General features: G+C 45.1%; 1 protein-coding gene across 5 annotated transcripts in view; it reads left to right on the top strand.

Moving 5' to 3' along the window:
* PLEKHG1 (pleckstrin homology and RhoGEF domain containing G1) overlaps window positions 1-26445 on the top strand; it is a 273088-nt gene that overhangs the window by 229545 nt on the left and 17098 nt on the right. For all 5 annotated transcript variants that reach the window (XM_069234291.1, XM_069234292.1, XM_069234293.1 and 2 more), the window contains 3 exons: window positions 814-1035; window positions 14512-14628; window positions 15724-17374. In XM_069234291.1, coding sequence (XP_069090392.1) covers window positions 814-1035; window positions 14512-14628; window positions 15724-17374 — 1990 coding nt within the window. The remainder of the gene's footprint in view (window positions 1-813; window positions 1036-14511; window positions 14629-15723; window positions 17375-26445) is intronic.

The raw sequence follows: 26445 nt of genomic DNA, 5'->3' as shown, positions 1-26445 counted from the left end.
ACGTTATTTCTGTATTGAAAAAGAATGAGTCTGTGGACCTTCTTGAACTAAGATCAGACAGCTCTGTTTGACTGCTGGTGCAATTTGAAACCGTACTGCACCAGCAGTATGGACTGTTCTTTTTGAATGATGATAGTGATTGATAATGGCGGAGCCATTATATATTTTGATGAAGTTACCTAATCGTAGAGAAGAGCTTGTGGAAAAATTAGTCTTCTCCTTATATTGCATTCTAATACAGGCATCTCCAACGAGTAGCTCGTGAGCTATCGGTAGCTCTCCAGCTTACCTGTAAGTAGCTCTCCTGTGTGCAGCCACTGAGCTAACTTAGAAGCTTTTGCCAGGTGAAATTACTATATATGTACCCCAACATTGAAAAGCATGTATTAAAGACAAAAGTGTAGTGTGTATTTCCAGAACTCATAGGCTTAGCTGATATTTGAAGCCAAATAGCTGGATTTCCAAAATATATTTAAAGCTAATAAATCATAAGGGGTTTTGAGACATATTACTGAAAGTATTACCTGGGTTATTACCTTCATGCCAAGGGCACTTTAGATATGGCTATCTATGAATTACTCTATAGACGCATTCCAAATTAATAGAGCCATTGTCACTTTACTGTGGGCAGTCTTGCCTGATGCACCAAGGTAATCACTGCTAGTAATTTTGCATGGGGTGGTCACTAATGTAATTTCATCTCATGAGGTCACTATTGCCACAATAAACATATTAGCTGTATATGATTTTCATTGAACATAAGTAGCTCCTGCAAAAGAAAACGTTGGATTCATTAAATGTAATCTTGTTTAGCGGATTAGCATGGAGGGCGCTCTGCTTTCGCACGCTGCAAAACTGGCATCCACTGAAGTCCTTCTTGCCTCTGGAATTCGGAAGAGTGTTTTGCAGCACAACCAGAGGGTGAAGCAGTCCAGAGAGTCCCTGGAACCTACCTACAGCAGTGACTTAGAGGAAACTCACCAACTTGGTGTATCTGAACAGACAGATGCTGATGATGAGGAAGAGTCTGAACAGGTAAACGTTTTTAAATTATGTGTTTACTTCCTTACACAAAGGGCGGTGTGTTGCCCCTATTACTAATGTATGAAAATTCTAATGTAACCACCTATACTTTCAAGATGGCTGCCATGTTGTGTCACATCATGTTACTTCAGGCAGTGTGGCATCCATATTGAAAGTTTAATGAATACACTTATTAGATGTCTGGTTACCTCCATTGACTTTATCAATGCTAGCACAACTTTAAAAGCATCCATCATTAATAAAGGTAATAGTGGCAGGCAGTGCACAGAGAGAGAGAGAGAGATAGAGGGGTGGAATGGGTGGCAGGAAAAGCAAGCCAGCGGCAGAAAGAGAGAGAGAGAAAGAAGCAGACAGGTGACAGAATCATACTGAGCCTTGGAGTGCTAGTTATCGCACTCTGAGGGAGCATAGAAGAAGATAGACAGGATGGGAAGGCTGAGGGACTGGGGTAAATTTCAAGCAAAAAATAATAATAGTTTCATGATGTCTGCATTGGAAGGATACAAATGAGCGAACCAAAATCAGGGGTAAAGAAGTTATACATCGGATGTGGGACAAAAACTAAAATAGGGAGGAAAGCTATCCAGTAAAAAGGAGGGAGCTGTGATAGACAAGAAAGTTATTCAGTAATGAGCAAGGGGCTGGCCAAAGCACACTCTCTGGAATATTATATGCAGTGCTGTCTGCAACAAGGTGTCTGCTCAAGGTGTCTGTAGCAAGAACACAAATATCTGTTTCAAAATGGCAGTAATAATCCACATGCAAATCAAGGTGTGCGTCTTATCTAGGCGAAGCACAGCAACACAAGAAAGTAAACAAGCTAGGACAGGAACTGTATATAGTTAGGAGTAAAAGGACATCATAGAATGCCCTTCCACGTCCAAGCCAAATCTAGTTTATCACAATTCAGGAGAGAACGCAAAATAGATTTCTTTCAAGTGCAATAGGTAAACAACAAAACATTTCTGGTATCTCATTAACCCAGGTGGGCTGTGAAATTCATCCACAATATTTACTCAAGCAACTTTAACAACTTATATATGTATCCTTTCTCAGGGCTACCCATGTAGTCTTTCAGAAAGAGCAGCCAGCTTCTTATAACTGATTTCACCTTCAACCGAGTAAATCAGCAATGGCTTCCATCCTAGGATTTAAGTGGGATAATTAATGCAAACATACAGACCTACAGAAAAAAGGTAATAATGTTCTGTGTGTATACTAGTGTGCCTCCCAGGATCTTTGTGTTCAGTTAAGGGTCCATAGCTCCTGAAGTGGAAAGAAATTTTTATCAGTGCCATGATCAAATGCCAAAATTAGATTAGCCAATCTGAAAGGTTATCTTGCAGTCATTAACTACTGGTGTTGGTATGCATTTTACATTCATTGAGAATATGAATCAGGAAATCGAACTTGTCTTGAGTAAACTTTTCTTGTTTAGTGAGTGTGGGTCTACATAAGCGAATCCCTTGTATGAAGTCAAACATAATCCTCTAATGCGCTTCTGTATGCCCTCCATATTAGAATCTTTTTTTTCCGCCATTGTGTATGGCGGTGCATTGTAAGTGCTCTCAACTTTCATCAGAGACCATCAAGTATACCTCAGAAAATATACAGAAGAGTGCTCATAAAGATTCTCTGCTTATTTCCACTTAACATGTGACTTTTGCCTACAATCTATCCTTGTCTTCAGCTCAAACCCATAGGTGTATATGGAGCAGGAAACTATGTTTATGTGGTTTGTTCAGACAATAACAGTGAAATAGTTAAGCCACAAGCCCTGTGGCTCAGCTCAAAATATATACTTACACGCAATAAAGAAATGAAACGATTGGTGAGTGGGAGTTTGGAAGAAAATTTGATAGATTACGAGGTCACGCTGTTCAGTACATGACAAGAAATAGAAGGGCGTACTTACAAGTCATATTAGATAATGTACTTTTCATTAGTAGAACATAACCAAGCTAGAGCTGGGCAACCCATTGAAAGCTTAAGTTTCCCTGCCTCCGGTTCAGCTCAAGGTTCTCAGAGACTCCGAAACCAAAAACAAGCTGAGCTATATTTTCTGCCATGTCTTTGTGCTCAATTGCATCATCATTCTCCAAGTCTTAGTGCAACAGAGGAGGATCGGTGCTGTACTACAGGGCTTTTCTTTTTAAATGTTAGAGACTGTAATGTGTTAATTTTCATAAGATGTTTAAACTGCATTACCAGTATTTGAATTTATGGCATGTAGGATCCATGGTCTGTGGTCCATAAACAAACTGAGTTATTGCGACACCTTTCTATAGACTAGTTTAACTATGCAAAACTAGCTCTCCTTGAGCTAAAGAGAAATGGGAGAAAAGGATCCCTTATTATCTTAATGAAATAAATGCAATTGTCCTGTCTGGTGATTGATTCTCACAAGGTTTGTGTATTGCTCCTTAAGGGTTATTACAATAAATTATCAACATCGATCCCTTAAGATGCTTACCGCACAATTGCAGCCCACAGTTTTGATGTCTAATTCGGTGACAAATAGGCACAACTTGTTAGATCTCCAGGTTTTTCTATCACATTGTTGGCCAGGGTTCTCGAAACAAATCTTGGTGTAAAGTATGTCCACAACTGATCCTGAGACATGCAGGTGTCCTGGGCGCTTTTGAAAAAAAATTACTTTGCTTTTTAATATGAACTTCAAAGAAAAATATAGGAATGGGTTTGTCACAGCCACTTTCAGAGGTCAGGCACATGCTACTGGGCCCAACTGTGGGGTTTGAGGCCTTTTACTCCCAATGTCCTGGGGCCCATCCTACTATGGGGTCTGAGCAACTGGGACAAGTATTTCTTCAGCGCTTGCCTTTCTGTGAGAGCACGGGTCAAGCAGTCAAGGCTTCTTGTGGGGAGGTAGATGGGGGGTAGGTGGGATGAACACAGGCTCACAACTCAAAGTATGTTGAATATCCGCAATATTGAATATCCAGTCAAATACTGTCTTTTATGACAAAGTAGTATTTATATACAAAAACAAAGTGAACTACGCCTTGCACAAACAATAAACACAGCCCCTGATGTTAGGGCTCTAGTTTTTGATACGTAGGTCTCCGAGTCCCACTTCCCTCTCATTAGCAGTAGGGATTATTCCCCATTCATCACAGGTGACCTTCAGATTAGGCCCCAATAGTAGTCTGAGTCTCAGGATTCCTACTCCAACTCTGATAAAAGTAAAAAGTGTTCTAGTGCCTGAAGCGCTGTGTAGCAGAACAGACTCCCCCAGGACTTTCCAGCCCTGCAATCAGTTTTTACCAAAAGTGCAAGGAACGTTATTCACTTCAAGCTGTTGTCATAAGGAGAAACTGCTGTCGTGGTCCATGCAGGCCTGAGCCCTGACTGGGTGTCAGAAATGGAGCAGAGATAGAGTTGCTCCGTTTCTGATACTCAAGTCAGGGCTCAAGCCAGCACGGATCACCACCGCAGCTTCTCCTTACGACAAAGACTTGTTGTGAATAATGATCCTTGCACTTTACGGAAGCCCTACCTGGTCACCGACCTTACTACGCACACTGGCTACGGCCCACTCTGCACAGCAGTAATTTTCACGCTGGCCCCACCTGGCATACAGGGTTGCCATCCTATCCTCCACACACAGGCTATGGTCCAATCGGCATTGGAGTAATCCTCACCCTGGCCCCACCTAGCATCCAGCATTGCCAGCTTCACTCTGGCATATGGGGTCACCAACTTAAACCTGCACATGGTCAACAACCTGATTGGTGCAGCAGCTGTTTCCTCAGACCTCGCTACACCTACCCACTCACCAGGATGCCCTACTGGACCGCCCTCCCTCCGGTACTCTTCTTTTCGTCACAGGGGCACACTGCTCTTGGCAAGCAGGCAGGCACTTGTGCTCCATGCCCCAGCCACGGGTGGTCTTGGATATCCCTGGGTGATACCCCCTCACTCAGCTGGGAGACTGGCAGCCTTAGCCTCCAGCCCTGGTCTTGGGCAGAAGTCTTGCAGAGCTTCTCCTCTCACTACCTGACTGTATGTTTGACAGTTGAGAGTTTAAGGGCCCTTCTTATCGTCCATTTTGATTTAGGATCTGAGTGTTTGAATTTTGTGTTGGGGGTCTGCTACCTTTTAACCCTGCCCTTCCTCCAGAAAGCACTCTTTTCACAGCAGGAGCAGGTCCACATCTGATTGCCTCACAACGCAGACCATGGTAGTGAGATGCCAGCCAAGTCATTTGTGCATCAAAAGATTACCCCATGGCCCCGGCCCTAATCATTATGATTCTCTTATCAGCCCCCATCTCCTTCCTGAGATGTATCCAGCCCCCTTTTCTAGTGACCTCTGTCTGAAGCAGACCATCATTTGAAGTGTACTAGCTGTCCTTCCTCCAGTGCCTGTCCCACCCAGCTCACAGGATTCTCCTACCTCCTCATGATCTTCCGGTCAGCAGTGGGTTTCCCAAAATTTAATCCAGAGTCTTCTATGTATTGTACCATTCACAGGCACACATACACCCAGCACATGCATATGACACACACTCACCTTACAGCACTATATACTAACTTGTTGTAGGTCAAGGGTGAGCTAAGCACACAGCAGCAGAACTTCACATGGGTGCTTCAACTGTACATGTTGGAAAAGTTGCCCCTCGAGTAGAAAATCTACTCGAGGGGCATTAAAATCATCAAGAGCAGCATTGCCCCCATCACACCTCGTGGTGATGGTGCGACGTGCCGATTTCTGCCCACTTGCGGAACTCTGTGGAATCTTGTGGAGTTTATATGCAACTCTGCAGTTTAACTCTGCGAGTTCCCCCCACCACTAGTAAAAAGGCTTGTTCACTTCTACTGATAACTACAGGGTATGCTGGCACCACCCACCCTGTGCTACTAAATTCCTGGTAAAGACAGTAGCCTTTCACTACTACTAGAGTAATGCTCTGGTCTCCTCTCCTGGCCAAGAGAGTCCGCAGACAATGAGAGAGGCATATGTCATGGCACACATGCATGATCCGTGTTTACCCATTGCAAGAAAAAATCACAACAGGAATACAAAAATCACTGCAGATGGGGCACTCTGGGAACGGGTACACGTTAGTCACTAGAGTTTTTCACCCCAACAGGGTCATTGGCTGTCTCAGCTGCTCTGATCTGAAGAGCTCACCTTTATTCAACTTTCTGTAGTCTCAACGCTGGACTACAAGCAGGGCATTTCCTTTTCAGTGTATATACTGGTAAAATAATGCAGGATCTGACTATGGGTGTTTGAGGCTGGAGCAGTAGTGGAAAAGGGGTAGACGATGGGAAGTGTGATACCACATGCACAACTCAGGCACTGATACTTCCATATGTATGTGCTCAGGTGTTAAATCAATACATAAGAAGGGAACACTTGTTACCGAATCCGAAACTCTTAGACCTGTTACGGGGGCCACTTGGTGACAGTTGAATGTGAGGCAAGTCATTTCAGAGCCTTTCTTTTCACATATATGTACCAAGAAGATTTACGTACCTCATACTTAAAGCAAACTGGCCTGATGAGCAGTGAAGGAAGCTGGTGGTTGTTGACCTTATGAGATTTTGTACACAGTCAGATGTGAAGGGAAAGTGCAGGTGGGGGCTGAATAGCCAGTTGGATGCCACAGCCTATAGTAGACAAAGAGAGAGGACAATTAGAGTGCCCCACAAAACCTTAGTGGGCTGAGACTAGACCTCTACTCAAACACATTTGTGAACTAGACCTTACTGGGCCCATGTCATGTTTGATACCGTTGGCTCGTCTTGGTTTCAACCAAACTGCACTTTTCATTCTGGGACTTGTAGTTTTGCTTTTACCATTCAGCATATGGGATTGCAAAATCCTAGAATGCTTCTTTTATTGCAATTTCTTGTTTGCTTACTATTCAATTACTAGTACAAGGCATACATTTGATTTGGCACAATCTGTGTATTTTAAATTCATGTAATTTACTTCTCAACAAAACACATTCATTTAACACAAAATGTGATTTACAGCTCATTCAGTCTACTGGCTTAGTTCTCCAATGACATCTCTAGCATGCCCACCTCTAGTTAAAGCTGGAACCATGCAGGTACTCTGCATCCAGTGTGCTAAGACCATGGTAGACAGCTACGCCACTACAAATTACCACAACACAGCACTTGATTGCAACAGATGGCTTAAAATGGTATTGTTGTTAGAGGGTTGTGACCCCAGAACAGAAAATATCACTTAAGGCAAGCAACTGGGCACACGTAAAGACCTGCTGGGCAGGGGGCACCAGAGAGCTCACAGCAAGATGGCCGCACCCTAGTGCAGCTCTGCCAGCCGTGAGTAAATAATCCAACCAAATCCTGGCTCATGCATAAGTTATGTACACCTCGATGGAGCAAGAGTCACAGATGGGACAATAGAGCACTATTAAAGTGATTTGTGGGTGGGGTGACTGTCGGCGCACCAGAGAAAGAGCTTCTGATGTACCTGTGAGCGGGCCTCAAAATGGCACCTGCAGAACCAGCACACTGAGAGGGGAATCCCACCCGACAGCGGACCCGCACCTGGCTTCGGGACGTGTGCATGCACCTTGGCAGGGCGGTCCTCACAGACAGCCGCTGGGCGACCGTGGGGCACGTGCAGGAGAGCCGCCGCGGCAGGGACCACGTTGACTGCAACAAGAGGCCCAAAAAGTCAACTCCATAAGCAGGAAGGAGGGCGGCGCTGCAGCTGGGCTGGAGCAATGGTGAAAACTGGTGCGGCACACCTAGGAGGCCGAGGTAGATGCGAACAAGCAGGTGGGGCAGGTGAGAAGACGCTGGCTGATGGCTTGCAGGCACAAAGTGTAGGGCTAGTTCAACACCCACACAGCCCCAAGATAGTTTAAGATGTGCTGCATAATCTCAAGCGCTACTATTGGTAAAAGAGAGGTGAGTGCAATACGAGTCAAGAACTGCAAATATCCAGACTCGGTGCCACGAATATAAGCGCTGCACCAGTACACCAAGCACAGTGGGCGGCACGGACATGAACCCTGCACGCAGGACGGAGCGTGCAGGCCCCATCAGACACTAGACACTGTGCCTGAGACTGTAAAGGGCAGGGCTTAGAATTGATGCTCCTCGAGATCTCTATCAATGAGGAGTGACAGAAACAATACACAAGCTGCCTGGCGACAGACCGTAGTGACAAGGGGCAAATCAGAAAAATCACAAACCCGATTGACATTCAATGCTAACACTGTCGCAAGACACTTAGGCGCCCAGCCCATCCGAAAGTACCATAAAAAATACATTACTCGCCATGCAGCAAAGTTTACAAACAATTGATAGCTGAATAGACAGATTAGACCTTCGCTCGGACCACCTCTCCACTAAGCTGGAACAGCATGACTCCCACATTACGGACATGGAGCAAAGAGTATCCAAAGCAGAAGATGAAGCTGTAAATTCCAAGGACAACTGCTGAATATGGAAAAGGTGCTAGCGGTAAACAAAGTAAAGAATGAAGACCTGGAGGCGCGCTCGAGATGCAATAACGTGCGCATAACAGGGCTTCCGGTGTCGAACAGCACAGGCAATATGGAGTCCTATATTGAACACCTCATTATCGAAATATTTGGATCTGATGCCCTGTCACAAATGGTTGTGGTGGAGAGAGCACACAGATCCGTAGCTCTAAAGCCCCCTCATGGAGCGCCACCCCGTCTGATCCTGGTCAAACTGCTGAACTATAGAGACCGGGACACGATTGTGAAACTGGCCTGCGAGAAAAAAGAACTTACCCACCACGGAAACCACCTATCTTTTTTACCCCAATTTCACAATCACAGTGCAAACTGCTCACAAAGAATACTTACCAATAAAACGAAAACTACAACAAGCAGGAATCACTTTTGCCATGCTCTACCCGGCAAGATTGCGGATTGACCATCTGGGCAAAGCATGAATCCTTAATTCACCGCAAGCTGCAATGGATGCCACTAATAAATTGTTGAGAAAAAACAAGCAGCGCCAACCCTCAGAAGCTGAAACCAAAGCAGACACAGACTGAGGCTCTACCCAGCTCTCTGTGGGGGATGAGATGCAAAGCCACCATCTCCCACTGAGTCAAGAACGGTCAAGAACATATTGAAAACTGCAGACTCCATATAAAAGACAGTACACAGCGTGGCCTGATGAGCACCACAGTAACAACTATGATGGAGGATGCAGTCTTTTCGTATATATCCACCCAATCATAAAGAAAGATAGACAACCTGAGCCATGCGCATGAGTCGCCACGGCCACCCTGCTATTCTGGGGATATCAGCTCTCTGAGTGCCCCATGGAGGGCGCATCCCAAATGGAACTGACTAATGGCTTCTTTAGCAGAGTTTAAGTTCAGTGACCAACTCCGAGAGACATACTAAATGCAGAGGACACAGCCTCCGCAAGTTGATGGGATTTTCTTTAGAATAATTGGGATTCTGAAGTGGGAGGGGGGAAATGTTGGGGTAACGTTAATATACAGCCGCAGTAAGTCATGTCAAAAGATTTTGTATGACAACTATGCACACACACACACTACTATAGATTCCATACGTGAAACACCACATCGACAATCTCACTGCACGAACACTACATCACTCCTAACCTGGAATATACGGGGACTCAATAATCCCCACAAAATCCGGCAAGTACTAGCATATCTTGACAAACACCACATACAGATTGCTTTCCTGCAGGAAATACACTTGACACGCGCATCAGAAAAAACAATAGGCGCGCGATGGGAGGGAGTAAAGGTGGCTTCGTCGTACTCTTGTGGAGTGATGATACTCCTAAAAAGAGGCACGCCATTCACAGCAGCGCAAACTCTCACACACGAACTGGGAAGATATGTTATTCTACAGGGATCCCTGAGGGGAAATATGGTCACACTGGTGAATGTATACGGTCCGAACGTTGGTTACCCAGCATTTTATACAACTCTATGGAACACTTTGAGCGCCATGCCGCCCATGGTGATCCTTTGGGGAGGAGACTTAAACACAACATTAGACACATTAAATGGCAGATCAACGGGGGTGGCGAGTCGTGACCACTGCTCTGAAAAAATATTCAGATACCATGGTAGACTTTGAGATGGTAGCTATCTGGAGACTGCACAATGGAGAGGTGCTGGAGGGTACATATGCATCCACGGTACATGCAACTTAGGCCCGACTTGACTACTGGCTGGTGTCGGAGGAGGCAAGCCTATGGGTAACATAGGTCCAGCACTTAGCACGAACGTTGTCCGACCACAAACCAGTGAGGCTGGAGGTTGTCGCTCCTGCAATGACACCTAGACCATTCATATGACATTTTCCAAACACAGCACTATTTGACCAGGTATATAAAGACACCATAGGCCATGCCATACAAGAGTATTTTGACACCAACAAAGGTTCAGTGACAAGTGCAGGCATCCTCTGGGAGGCCTTTAAAGTCGCAATCCGCGGAGTCTGCATTGGAAAGAAAGTGGGAATACTCAGGGATATCGGCACTCAGCTGGGTTGGACGAAGGCTGCTATTCAGCTGCTAGAACAGTAATATGAACACACAAGGCATATCACAAAACTAGCGCATATCCGAGATCACATTAGCAACTATGGGGACACTGCTGATCGGGAGATACAATATGTCACAACGCTATGTGGCTAGAGCATATATGTGAAGGGGGCGCCCAGGGCGCTCATTGGCAGCCAAATTACGACCAGCCAGAAGCACGCAGCAAGTAATCACAATAAAGGACAAGCTAGGTCGAGAACACTGGACTGCAGAAGGGATTTTGAAGGTCTTCACAGCCTACTACACATCATTAGGCACCTCTTCTAAAGGTGTAAATGAGTCCAACATAGCGGAGTACCTGAAAGACATAGCCATGGCAGTCGGATGCTCAGCGTGAATACCTCTCGAGACCTATCAACATAGATGAGCTACACAACGCGATACAGACATTACCAAACAGGAAAGCGCCAGGCCCTGATGGACTGACGGGGAATTCTACAAAGCATATGCTCCGCAAGTGATCCCTCATCTCTATAACATGTATAATGAAGCCTATTCAAAGGGGGAACTCCCTACATCCTTGAGACATCATAGTAGTGCTCCTTAAAAAGGACAAGAAACCAGACCAGTGCGGATCATACCGCCCCCTGTCCCTAATAAACAATGATGTGAAAATATGAGCAAAAATAATAGCAAATCACTTGTAGCCCCTTATGCTCAATCTGGTCCTTCCTGACCAATCAGGCTTCATTCAAAATCGCTCTACTACCTACAACTTGGGCACACTCTTTGCACTACTGCATCGCCTGGATCCCAACCTAGAGGCAGCGGTGGCACTATTAGATGCCGCCAAAGCCTTTGACTCTATAGAATGGGCTTACATGTTCACAATATTGGAGCGAATAGGCCTGCCCGGTATGTATCGACTATGAATCCAACTATTATAAAGCAGTCCAACAACACAATCCAAATAAATGGACATGCGTCAAGTCCAGCGTCAATACACCATGGGACAAGGCAGGGATTCCCACTATCTCCACTATTGTTTGCTCTAGTGGTGGAGCCACTGGCCTGCATTATATGGCAGAGACATTCAGAAGCGGTGCTCCGATTTAGGCAGCATACGATTGAGGTGTTGCTCTACACTGATGATATGGTAATATATGTGAGAAACCCATCCACTTGACTGACACCTATACTCAGGGAATACATATGATTTGAACAATACTCTGGGCTCCTTATTAACTGGGAGAAATCATTGATCTTGCCACTGACGACTCAGACGAAGCCAATACCCCTAGAATACCCACTTAAATGTTGCACAGATGCTGTAAAATATTTAGGCATATGGATACATAAAGACCCTAATGTGGTGCAGCAGGCTAATTACGGCACTGCTCTATCAAAATTAGAAGACCTGGTAGAGCACTGGGTGGCAATGCCACTGTCCTTTGCACACAGAGTGCTGATCGTAAAAATGGTGGTGCTACCGTGCTATACCCATTCAACAATATCCCTATCACCCTGAATGGCAGGTTCCTCAGGCTCCTCAGTGCGCAATTAATCAAGTTAATATGGACGGGGAAGCAACCAAGGCTGAGGTGGGAAATCCTGACACTAACACACGAAAAAGGCGGGTTCACAGCGCCAGACCTACACTTATACTATCTGTGTGCGCAAGCACAGCACGCACACTACTGGTATTTCTCATACGAATACATACCACACCTGGCTGTAGAGGCAGAAATAGTACACTCCATGCTACTGCACCATGTACTGCCACGAGCACGCAGAGACACTCCTTGCACAGAGATCAGCACAGTAGACTGCACAATTGTGGCCTGGCACGCACTAGGGGCACAGGTGGGATAACTGCCCCTATAGACCCCCGCACTACCGCTAGAGAACCACCTGGCACTGTCGGTTACACATGAACTAGGAGCGCAGACTCTGTTAAAAACAGTAGGAATAGCCACCATGGGACATCTTTATTCGGGTGGAACTTTTATGGGTCTGGTAGATTTACAACATATAAACAATGCCACAACACCTTTCAAATTTAACTACCACTGTCTCACACATGCCATAATGGCTCTATACTCGACATTCCTGGCAGAACCCCCAACAGTGAGAGCATTACAGAGCCTACTTACAAACAAGGATAGGAGAGAACTAGTCACTAAACTATATGAAGCCACACAGGCAGACGCCCCATCACTGACTGACACAGCTTTAGCACGCTGGAATGCTGTCCTCCCAGTTCCCCTGTCACAAAAAGACTGGTATTATTGCTGCTCAGTAACTAGCTGTGTAACATCTTATTGCAACCTTTGCATTATCCAGTATTAATATTTGCACCAGATGTATGACCCACCTATTAAAATGCAGCGATATGGGGTACGGACAGACACACCATGTGCTCAATGCTGGGTGACAGAGGCGGGATTTATATATATGGCATGGGAGTGTCCAAGAAAAAGGGAATTCTGAACAGAAGTGGTAGGTACATTGTGTGACCAATGCTGTGCACGATTCAGATGTGCCTGCTGGGCATGGTGCAGTCGTTGCAGCATGTCGATTCACAGCAATAACACAATTACTGGATAAACGTCAAATGGCCATGCATTGGGGAAAAAGAGCATACCCCACACAGATAAAATGGCTGGCAAAAGTGACTTTATTGCAATAATTTTTTAGAAGATTATGCAGAGGAACTGCGGATGGCATCCTGCCCCAGCAACGTATGGACCATCTTCACAACTTATTTGCTAACTAGACAGGAAGAGATGCCGCCATGAGCGTGGGACTAAAAACAATAACACGCACCAATTATAAATACTGTGTCTACTTGCATGTGTGCTCTGCACCACTCCCATTCTATACCATGTCTGATGACTTACACCTAGATTTCAGCTGCCAATTTGACGTTTTGTTTATCTTTTTTGTATTTCTTGAACAATCAATTAATAAAACAATAAAAAAAAAGACCTGCTGTGCTCATATTCTGTGTTTATATCATGTTTCATTCTATCAGAGATTAGATCACTTTAGTCTTCACCTTAAAACCTTGGTGTATCCATAACTGTATTTTGGAAGGCTACCACCTCCTGTTTATCCACTGCTCCCTAACAGAAATTATGCACTGAAGTACATTTTGGCAGGCCTTTCTCACAACTGCACTCTTGAGTCCTTCACAACCATACATACGTATAGGTGGTCAAGCAGTGCAAGTGCAGTGGACCCAAATGCAATCTTTGGTAAAGTTCCATTTCATTTTGGCACACTGCGATCCACATGTTTTGAATGGAAGAATTGAAGGAGCCAAACTCTCAACTCTACTTACTACTCTGGAAAGTATCTGTTTTTCTCTTAAATAGCACTCCCCTCTTTTGCCCTGCAAAGGATCATACAGTAACATAAGATGGATGTTAATACATGTTTCTTTCCTACAAGGTATATTAAAGTACTCGAATGATAAAAGCTGCATTGACGCTCATGGTGTAGCTTAGGGCCAATAATGGCTTTACAGGCCATCTGCCCAAACATTCTAATGTTTGTCTTTCTGTTTCTATGTTTTTTCATTTAGAATATTCTACTCCAGTGTGTGGAACGTTCTAATAGCATTATAGCCCTCCTGCCTTTACCTGCTCTTAAAGGCTCTCATACTTGTTATAGGCGCTCTCCTACAACTCAGACTGTAACTTTGTTCCAGGGCCTTTAACAACTGTTATAGCACTCATCCATGGGCTTTAGTGCTATATTGTACGTGTTGTTCGTGCGCAAAAGGTAAAACAAGGTTCAGTTGGTCCAAAGTGAAATACATAATGCACTCTGAATTTAGAAAGACCAAATTCGTAAAGACTGTACCACAAAATGTGTTTTCCAAGTGATTTTACTTTGGTACAAAATAGGTTGTGCAACATAATTCGTTGACTTTTTTCATTTATAGTGCTTGCATCAGAATTCCCAGCAGAAGGCAAAAGGTGGCCGCAAAAGACTCAATAGCCAAGCCTCTGAGAATGTAGAGAAGCGAAGAAGTATTAATCTCAGCGCTTGCCAACATCAGGTTTGTGATAAATAAGTGCTCAACATCATCATTTTTAATTAGCACACAAATTTAGTATGTTATATGTCCAAGACTTGTGCGAACTTGGAGCCGATTCACAAAAACTAGTCTGAAATTTGGTACCTTGGAATTCTTCCTGCATTTGGAGTAAATTTCTGAAAGCCATGGAATTCTCAAAGGAATCGACAACTCCTCTTGGGAATTTCCTTCAATTGTAGATTCCTAGGGGTAGATGTGGAATTCTTTTGTGAATTCTATTTTCATGTATGTTACCATTTATGCATGCATAAATGTGTGTAAATGTAACACAAGTTCAAATCCGCTTCAAAACAGTCTCCTATTTTTTAATCCACAGGAAAATATTTTTCTCTTGTAGAAACTCCTTAAGACCTACACCCCCAGCAATTTGCTGACTTTCTATTAGCATTATCTACCTGAATATAGATTCACTCCTTTTGTAATAGTAGGAATTTGTGATAAAGCAGCATTCGGATATTTAAATAGTCATGTTTGTGGGTGTTTACCAACTTTTCAAGCTATCTCTATACTGGAACATCTACTGCGTATCATAGGGAACACATTAATTTAATGTAATATCATGTCACACTTGTGTAATATAAAATACGTAAATAGTATGTAAGCATAAATTCACATTTTGTGAATACAAACATAAATGTACACTTTGATGAACACAAGCCTTCTTTACACCAACTGCAATTCGGTATTGAAATGGCTTTATGAATCAGACCATTGATAGTTTCCAAATCTGTTCCTTGCTCTAACTGCCTGTCTGAGTGGTATAGACTAAGCAAGAGATAATTAAGATTGTGCTTTTTCTAAGTGATGGCTACCTAAAATGTTTGCATCAGCATCCTAACACCTCGTGTATTAAGAAAGCTGGAAGCCTAAGCCTTTTTGCAGCAAGTAAATTCTCAGGCCTGTCCATAGCCATCTCGTAGCAGTGACACAAAGCACCCTCAACAACTTCCACAACGCAAAAGAGTTGCTTTTTACACACATAGGTTTTAAAATAAATGTATATGACTCATGTGATGGTATTCATCTATTCTTAGGTATGTGTCTTTGCTTTTTCAGCTCTTCAAGCAACCATCGGATGAAGAGTCTTCCCAAGCAAATTCAAGTTCTGTAAGCCAGCCGCCTCGACAGGTGAACACAACACAGACCAACTCTGTGATCATGAATATTCTAGGAAGTACAAACACAGAGCGGAACATCTGGACAGATCACCAGATCAGGCAAGCCTTGTTTCCTAGCAGACGTTCTCCTCAGGAGCAGGAGGATGACGAGGATTACTATCAAATGTTCCTACCTTCCACTTTGGCTGCCAACCTGGACTCCACTAGGATGCATGAAGAGCGCAGCACTTCCAGTCGTCCTTGCAGCTGGCACATGGGACTGATGCAACAAAGTGAGATCTCTAGCTCCTATCGAAGAGTTGTCAGACGAGCTAGCAGTGTTGGTGAAAGTAATACTGGACAAAATGGTTTCAGAAGCAGAGCTAATGATCGTAATCAGTTGATTTCACAAAGACACGTCATAAATTACAGCTCTAGGACTGAAATGGGCAACACACATACATATGCAGAGTCTTCAGAAGAGCTAACTATTGATGACATAGAACATGTCTATGATAATATCAGTTATGAAGATTTGAAGCTGATGGGACTTGTTCATAGGCAGAATGAGTTGCTCCCCCAAACATCGAGCAACTCTCTTCACCAAAGTAATAACAAAAGTAACACACAGGTTGTGACCAGCAATGAGAAGCAATCAGTCCTAGAAAGATCTTCTCTTCTTGGAAGCAGCAGTGACATGTTACGGGAAGACATACACACTTCTAGTTCCCATGAACTCCGAATCGAAGAAGGTATTTATGACACAATAGGCCTCTTAGATCAACCAGTCTTGGATTTCAATTGGCATGCTCCTAATTGCTCTAAAAGGAGCAGTTTCGTGGGACGAGAAGCAGACCCATGCTATGACAATTTTCAACGATTTGTTTCAGAAGAAAGCCTCCAGTTCAGTGACGATGAGACACTGGATCACCGCGTTCCTCTGGATAATGACTATTTGAATTTAGTCGATAGCTCCTCAAACTCTGACACGCACTCACACAAGTCTGCAGCAGATAAGCTTTCTGAGGAAGTGGATGAAATATGGAATGATCTGGAAAATTACATTAAAAAGAATGAAGAGAAGAGCAGAGATCGCCTTCTTGCATCCTTCCCTGTGAACAGAGATGATGTTCAAGAAAGAATGCACACTGGAAGCACTCCAGAACTGAGCAAAGAAGTTGAATATTCATTATCCACGCTTTCATTGCCTGCAACTCCTAGAATAACAAAAAACAAGGTAGCCCGACTCAGTGGAGCCAGCATGAGATTTGGAGAAGGACGTGTTGCTAAGGAGGATTTGTTTGTGAGTCTTCACAGACCCACGTTAGCAAATGAGATGACATTTGCTGAAAGCCCTTACAAGTCGGCCAGCATCATTCTTTCGAGTTCGGATGTAGAGAATACCGATTTGGGTTCAGACCTTGTTGACAAAGCAAAAAATAAAGTATTTTTGATGGCAAGACAGTACAGTCAAAAAATTAAAAAGGCCAACCAGCTATTGAAGTTGAAGAGCCCAGAACAAGAGCACCCATTGTGCAGGCAACCAAAACTGAATTCCAAAGACCTTGCAGCAATTCTAGAGGAAAAGAAACAAGGAGGTGCTGCCATTGGTAAGTGGGGAGAGAAAAAAGTGAAAGCATTGCACTCCACTGTAAGCTGTGTGCCTTCTTTTCGGTAAAAGGTTATGCCAAAGGCTTTGATAACGTGTAATTCATAGTACAGTATTAAAAGAAATGTGTGTATGTTCAAGAAGTAGTGTTGGGAATTCTTACTCTATTTGTTACAAATGAATAACATTTCAACTCTTGCACTATTTCCTTTGCATTTTGCACGCATGTCAGACTGCGTTAGCAGCATTATTACACTTATTTGCGTTTCGTGTGTGATAATCCATCGTCTTTAGAAGATGCTTTTGTCTTCAGGTTTAGATGCCAGCTCCTGAAATGGTGATTTGGGCGGTCATTCCAACCGTGGCGGGCGGCGGTAGCTGCCCGCCTGGCGGGAACTGCCGAATGACCGCACCCCGGTCAAAAGACTGCGGCGGCCATTCTGGCTTTCCCGCTGGGCCAGCGGGCGACCGTCAAAAGGCCGCCCGCAGGCCCAGCGGGAAAGACCCAGCAACGATGAAGCCGGCTCCGAATGGAGCCGGCGGAGTTGCTGGGGTGCGACGGGTGCAGTGGCACCCGTTGCGATTTTCAGTGTCTGCAAAGCAGACACTGAAAATCATTATGGGGCCCTGTTTGGGGGCCCCTGCACTGCCCATGCCTTTGGCATGGGCAGTGCAGGGGCCCCCAGGGGCCCCACGACACCCGTTCCCGCCATCCTGTTCCTGGCGGTAAAAACCGCCAGGAACGGGATGGCGGGAAGGGGGTCGGAATCCCCATGGCGGCGCTGCAAGCAGCGCCGCCATGGAGGATTCCCTGGGCCAGGGGAAAACCGTCGGGAAACCGGCGGTTCCCCTTTTCTGACCGCGGCTTTACCGCCGCGGTCAGAATGGTCCAGGAAGCACCGCCAGCCTGTTGGCGGTGCTTCCGCGGTCGTTGGTCCTGGTGGTCGGTGACCGCCAGGGTCAGAATGACCCCCTTGGTGTGTTAGCACGGTGTCACAGTCACTAACACTTAGCTAATAAAACCTGGCTTGTAAAACAAATACCATTCAAGAGCAAATGTGTGACCATTTAAAGCTGATTGGTAAAGATGGAGATAATAATTTTGATGCAAGTGATCTCTCTTCCAGCTGTCACCTATACTGCAAGCTACTGCATTCATTGGCACAAAATAAAATGCTTATGTGGCTAATTGGAAACTGCATGTTTGATGGCCTGTGTAGGTGTAGAAACACAATCTTAGCATGAGTCCACCATCTAGTGTTGGGCTTGGAAGTGTTCAAGTTTTTCTTCAAGAAGTCTTTTGCGTCACAAGGTAAAGTGACTCCTCCTCTTGCTTGCAATGTGCATGGTCCTCAACCTCATTGTTAGGTTGATTTTTGCATCATCTGGTTCGGACGTATGCGCCTCTGCTTCGTTCAGCATCATAGTTTGCCTACTAGCTAGGCCTTTAAACACCGATATTGTTATTGATCTTGGTTACTTAGATAGCTACTTCGGTCGTTCGTCACTGCATTTCCAGGCGACGGAGGCTCAAGGGGCCTTCACCCTTCAGGGCAAATTTTCTCTTTTTCTCAACCTCTCTTCCACACCATGTCCCTCTAGTGATGGAATGGACACCATTTAAATTTTACCCTGGTTGTCATGCCAAGTTTCCACACACCGACCAACCATCAGGAATCCACCTGTGAGGCCTGTTGGCTGTTTCAATTGAAGAAAACGCTATGTTATTTACGCGCAAGAAGACTCAAGAAGTTCCAATGCACCACTGAAGACACTCCAGATATATTTGGGTCCAAAGAATACCATCAAGCGGCCCAGTCTCAAGTGTCGTCAGCGGAAAGGGTACCTTTACGCAGGATGACGGCTTATGGTCCAAGCTTGAGATTCAAGATCTTCCACCAGGACATTCTCTGAGTACTGTGCCCCCCTCATCCTGGCCACAGCCACCATAAGAAACCATTCCAGAAGGTTGTCCATCCACTTCTCATCAACCAAAGTATGTGCACAGGCCACCACCATGGCTGGCACCAAAAGCTTATCAGAGAAGCCCAACCTCAGCTCAGCACAAAATCCATATCCAACAGTCATTTACCTCGAGCTGAGACTCTAAGTCGAAAGCCTCAGCACTGGTACACCAACCATCTTCAGTGCTGAGACCAAGCGCCTTTGAACCAAAATCCTGAACATCAAATCCTTCGGGATCAAAAACTGCTTCAGAGCCGAAGTTTCACACTGTCTCCAAATAAAGGGACAGATCCGAACCTGTGGAACCCGTTCTTCAGTGGTTACAGGAGCATTTTAATTCTAGACAAAAATGAATTGTCATACAACTGGACACTGATCACATCAGGGCTACACCTCCTCAGGGAAAGGAAAAACCATCTAAGAGACAATTGAGTTTTGAGGAAGCTTTGAAGATCCCCTGCTCAACAAAGCAAACGGAGCGTGCATAAAGCCACTAGGGTACCACCCATCAGCCTACCTTTACCAACCCCTGCAACATCACAGGCACATTCCCACCACACTCACCTCCTGGGGACATACAGTATTCCCCACATGGGTCTATTCATTCTTTTGGGGGAACATGGGGATAATAAAGACCAACAGGATATTGGAGACCAATATTCCTTTCCACCCCAGGATGATTTGTGGTAAACATACGACAGAGACAAGGATCCAGATCTGTATCCTAGACAATTCCACTACATATCACAAGGCCATATGTAGAGCAGCTGACTACCACACGGTTCAGTTACACACCAAACCTCTTGAAGATGACTTTGTTCAAGAGCCTTTCCTCATCACAACACTCCACAGAATATCTGCCCATGCTCAAGGCCATGCTGCTTCGTTAACCTCAACCAGTCAAAGCCTGAGGCATCACTCCAAGGGTTGACAAAAAGTATAAACCATCCCCTAACAACCCAATATACATAAGGGGCCAGTTACCACCTAACTCTCTAGTAGTGGCAACAGTGTGGAAAAGGGCAAATTCCCAAACATCTGAGGAAGTGTACCGCCAGATAAGAAGAGTAGGAAAATTGATGCTGCGGGAAAGAGAGTGGCTGCCCAGTTGGCCAACCAAAGGAGGTTTGCCAACTCTTTAGGTCTCCTTTCCCATTATGATGGGGCACAGTGGGATGAAATGGAGGAACTTCTCCAACACCTCCCAAAACAGTATAGGAAAAGAGCATTCAATTTGCTGTGCTCTAGATGTAGCCGATACACCTGCAAGAGGTGCCAACACTAGTGTGCGTATCAGAAGGCACGCTTAGCTTAAAGTATGTGTTCAAGACAAAAGTGCATCAAAATATCATGGCACTTCCTTTTGATGGTGAGCACCTCTTTGGCTCTCAAGTAGAGACTTGAAAAAATTAAGGAAGATAACGAGACAGCCAAAGTTATGGGAATGTAACAAACTCCTGTCCAGCGAGTGACCTTTCGTTGCTCACCATATCATGGAGCACAAAACCACATCCACAGACGGCTCCACTTCATGTCAGTATCCCTAGTCTTAAAACATATCGCCTCGGGTATACTATAAAGGTTCCTACAGAGGTAGCAATTCTAGAGGCAGAGGTAGGGTCGGTTCCCCCAAACCATCCGCCACGGGCAAAAAACCTTGACATTACCCGCCATTCCCCCGATCACACTAAACCTGTCAGGGGAAGACTTCAAAGGATCTTTCCTGCATGGCAGAAGATCACCACTGACCAGAGGGTGTTGGATTTTATCCAACATGGTCATTGCCTGGAGCTCACTTCCACATCTGCAAACATTCCAAACTGCACCTACAGACTGTCAACAGAATGTTAGCAGTTGCTCAAAGAGGACGTACAAGCTCTTATACAAAAAGGAGAAATAGAACCTATACTGCTAACCATCAGGGTATACAGGTCTACTCTGTTTACTAACTTATCCCCAAAAAGTATGGGTTTTAAGTCCAGTTCTGGGCTTCAGACCACTAAACACATACATTCTCTCAGAGCATTTATATATGGTCACTCTTCAAGATGTCTTCCCGCTGCTACAAAAAGAAGGGTGACTTCATGGATGCATTGGACCTGAAGGACACCTACTTTCACATAGCAATTCACCCAGCACACCATCAATACCTCAGGTTTCGGGTTAAACAGACAACACTTTCAGTTCAGAGTGCTTCCTTTTGAAGTCACCACAGCACCAGGGGTGTTTATCAAATGCCTAGCGGTAAGAGCAGCCCATCTATGAAGGCAAGACATACATGTGTTTCCCTGTGTAGACAACTGGCTTATCTATCTTTTAACCCATCACAAGTGTCTTCAACACACTCCAGTTACCATAAACCTACTTAACCAACTAGATTTCACATCTCACCAGCGACCACTCTAGATACAGCTTACCTGGGAGCCATCCCCAACTCGTACAAGGAGATAACATAACCAAATGCAGCAAAGATTGAAGTCCCTCCAAACACTTATCCCACAGTTTCAGCCTCACCAGTCTATAACAGTGAGAACTGTTTTGTGTCTCTGAGGAATCAAGGCATAATGTGTAGCATTAGTTCCTCATGCCAGACTCAATTTGTGTCTGTTACAAGAATGCTTAGTGCATCAACAGTCTCAAGCGCACTGCCAGCTGGAAGATCTAGTTGATCTGCTGTCAAGCTTGCCACTCTCTGAATTGGTGGAAGTCCAACAGTCTTCCAAAGGGACGGCCTTTTCTGGACCCAGTACTTCAGAGAACCATAACAACGGATGCATTACTTACTAGCTGGGGAGTGCATTCACATGAGTTGACTAAACGGGTTCATTGGACACCGTTAAACTCGTCTTCATATCAATCACCTAGAGCTGCTAGTTATATATCTAGCACTGAAAGCATTCCATCCTCACCTCAAGGGCAAGTTGGTTCTCCTCAAAATTGACAACATGACTACCATGTATTACCTTCAAAAACAGGGGACACCAGGTCACCTCAACTATCTCAGTCAGACCAGATTATCTGAAGAACACTCTCAAACACAACATTCACCTCTTAGCAGAGTACATATTGGGGGAGGGCAAAGACTTTGTTGATCTCCTCAGTAGGAGACAACACAAACTACAGGAGTGGGAACTAAATTCACAAGTTCTCAACCCATTCTTCCAACAATGGGATCACCCAGACATAGATCTATTCGCCACAGCAGAGAACACCAAATGTGGAAACTTCACCTCCACGTTCCCAAGCCCACAGTCCAGGGACAACACACTATGGATGAGCTGGTCAGGGATATTGGTTTACACTTTTCCACCTCTTCCACTGTGCTTCCCTTTGTGATTCACAGTCTTGACAGACGTGTCTAATGCTCAAATTGATAGATCCCACATGGGCCAGGCAACCATGGAACTCTCAGTAATCCACACAAGGTACTCCCCAATCGGCAGGACCTTCTAACCTAAAACCAAGGAGCAGTCAGGCATCCAAATCCCAGATCTCTCCATCTTGTGATGTGGCTTCTGAGGTCTTAGCGTTTGGATTTTTAAATCTACCACAGCGGTGTATGGATATTCTTAAAGAAGCAGGAAGACCCACTACTAGAGCTTGCTACGCAGCAAAGTGGAAACTATTTGTTCACTGTTGCCATTCAAAGCATATTGATTCTTTAATAGCTACTGCTCAAAATATTCTCTTACATACCACATTTATATACCTCAGGGTTAGTTTTCACTTCCATAAGGTTACACCTGGAAGCAGTTCCAGCATACTGGCAAAATAGACAGCACACCTCTATATTTATATGTTCGGTGGCATGTGTAGCTGCAGATACACATGCTGTGCACATCCCGCCATCTGGTGTTGGGCTCGGAGTGTTACAAGTTGTTTTTCTTCGAAGAAGTCTTTTCGAGTCACGAGATCGAGGGACTCCTCCCATTTCGGCTCCATTGCGCATGGGCGTCGACTCCATCTTAGATTGTTTTCTTTCCGCCATCGGGTTCGGACGTGTTCCTTTTCGCTCCGTGTTTCGGGTCGGAAAGTTAGTTAGAATCTCGGAAAAATCGTCGGTATTGTTTGCGTTCGGTATCGGGTTAGTTATAACAGATCGACACCGACTTTTGAAGAGCTCCGGTGGCCCTTCGGGGTTTTTTCGATCCCCCCGTTGGGGCCTGGTCGGCCCGGCCACGTGTCTCTTCAAGGCTGATGGAACGGACCCCATTCCGCTTCTGCCCAAAATGCCATAACAAGTATCCATATACAGATCAGCATCTGGTCTGTAACTTGTGTCTGTCTCCAGAGCACAAGGAGGATACCTGTGAAGCCTGTCGAGCGTTTCGGTCGAGGAAGACATTAAGAGACCGAAGAGCAAGAAGACTGCAGATGGCGTCGGCGCCGACAGGACAAGGGCGTTTCCAGGAGGAAGAAGAAAGCTTCTCCATCCATGAATCGGACTCGGACGAGCTCGATCCCGAAGAAACGCCGAAAACCGTGAGTAAGACGTCGAAACATAAAACTCACGAGAAGACAACAAAAGCCCAGGGGACGCCACCGCCAACAGGCCATGGCTTAACCCGAAAAATAGGTGACCGATCATCGGCACCGAAAAAGGGCACGCTGGTGGCGAAGTCATCCGACTCCGGTCGAGATACCGCCACACAGCAATCTCGGGCTCGAGATAGTGGCTCCGAGCAGGTTCGGCACCGAGACAGCGGCACCGAGAGACCACGACGCCGAAAACAAAAAAGGTTTCGTTGGAACCGAAAAAAGTAGCTGAAAAGGTTTCGATACAGAAACATCCGGCTTCGGAACCGAAATCAAGTTCCTACACAGAGGAACAAGGACTGTCCTCACAAATGAAAATACATAGATTTGGACAGGAATTAGAGACAATGGAGCCAGACTACACCCAAAGACGGCTCCACATCCAAAAAGAAACGGGAAAGATCAGCACTCTCCCTCCTATTAGGTTGAAACGCAAACTTGCCTTCCAGGAGAAAGACAAGCAGCCACAGGCAAAGGTGGCTAAACAAGTAACCCCGCCACCATCTCCACAATGCTCTCCGCAACCATCACCGGTAGCCCCTCCACCTATGATGCAATCCCCGACCCACACAGGGATGAGTCAAGATGACCCTGACGCATGGGACCTTTATGATGTACCAGTGTCAGATAATAGTCCTGACTATTATCCAGCTAGACCGTCGCCACCAGAAGATAGCACAGCCTACGCACAAGTGGTGTCGAGGGCAGCGGCATTTCATAATGTCAGCCTACATGCAGAGCCCATTGAAGACGACTTTCTATTTAATACACTGTCGTCCACACACAGCCAGTACCAGAGTCTTCCCATGCTACCTGGGATGCTCAAACACTCCAAACAAGTGTTTCAGGAGCCTGTAAAAGAAAGGGCCATTACTCCAAGAGTGGAGAAAAAATATAAACCGCCACCAACAGACCCCGTGTACATCACACAACAGCTAACACCGGACTCAGTTGTAGTAGGGGCAGCTCGCAAGAGAGCAAACTCACATACTTCAGGAGATGCACCACCTCCAGATAAGGAAAGTCGCAAATTCGACGCAGCAGGCAAAAGGGTGGCGGCACAGGCAGCAAACCAGTGGCGTATTGCAAATTCACAGGCTTTGTTGGCCAGATACGATAGGGCTCATTGGGACGAAATGCAACATTTTATAGAACATTTGCCCAAGGAGTTCCACAAAAGAGCACAGCAAGTAGTAGAAGAAGGACAGAGTATCTCCAACAATCAGATACGGTCAGCTATGGATGCTGCAGACACAGCTGCTAGAACTGTCAACACAGCAGTGACAATAAGGAGACATGCATGGCTGCGTACATCAGGATTTAAACCAGAAATACAGCAAGCTGTGCTCAATATGCCATTTAACGGACAGCAGTTGTTTGGGCCGGAGGTGGACACTGCTATCGAAAAACTTAAGAAGGACACTAACACGTCCAAAGCCATGGGCGCACTCTACTCCCCACAGAGCAGAGGCACATTTCGAAAAACACAGTTTCGAGGGGGGTTTCGAGGGCAAAGCACAGAACCCACAACCTCACAAACAAGGCCCACTTATCAGAGCTAATATCTGCGTGGAAGTTTTCGGGGACAATAGAGAGGGGGACAGTTCCAAAAAAATAGAGGAAAGTTCCAAAGTCCCAAAACTCCTCAAAATAAGCAGTGACTTACAAGTCACACAACCCAAACACATAACACCTGTGGGGGGGGAGACTAAGCAAGTTTTACAAACATTGGGAAGAAATAACAACAGATACTTGGGTACTGGCAATTATCCAGCATGGTTATTGCATAGAATTTCTCAAATTCCCTCCAAACGTCCCACCGAAAACACACAAGATGTCAAAACAACATATAGATCTTCTAGGACTGGAAGTTCAGGCGTTGCTACAGAAAGAAGCAATAGAATTGGTACCAAACCAACAGAAAGGAACAGGAGTTTACTCTCTGTACTTTCTCATACCCAAAAAAGACAAGAGTCTGAGACCTATATTAGATCTCAGAACATTAAATACCTACATCAAATCAGATCACTTTCACATGGTGACATTACAAGACGTAATCCCACTGCTCAAACAACAAGACTACATGACAACACTAGACCTAAAGGATGCATATTTCCATATACCGATACATCCTTCACACAGAAAGTACTTAAGGTTTGTATTCCAAGGGGTACACTACCAATTCAAGGTGTTGCCGTTTGGAATAACAACTGCGCCAAGATTTTTTACAAAATGCCTAGCAGTCGTAGCTGCACATATCAGAAGGCAGCAAATACATGTGTTCCCGTACCTAGACGATTGGTTAATCAAAACCAACACGCTAGAACGGTGTTCACAACACACAAAGTATGTCATAGAAACCCTCCACAAACTAGGTTTCTCAATCAACTACACAAAGTCACACCTTCTGCCGTGTCAAACACAGCAATACTTAGGGGCGACAATCAACACAGCAAAAGGGATTGCCACGCCAAGCCCACAAAGGGTTCAGGCATTTCACAATGTAATACAGGCCATGTATCCAAATCAAAAAAATACAAGTCAAAAAGGTGATGAAACTCCTAGGCATGA

The sequence above is a fragment of the Pleurodeles waltl genome, chromosome 5 (genome assembly GCF_031143425.1).
Source record: "Pleurodeles waltl isolate 20211129_DDA chromosome 5, aPleWal1.hap1.20221129, whole genome shotgun sequence".
NCBI classification, from domain to species: domain Eukaryota; kingdom Metazoa; phylum Chordata; class Amphibia; order Caudata; family Salamandridae; genus Pleurodeles; species Pleurodeles waltl.
Note: the sequence above shows the minus strand (reverse complement) of the source record. Positions and strands in the feature narration are given on the sequence as shown.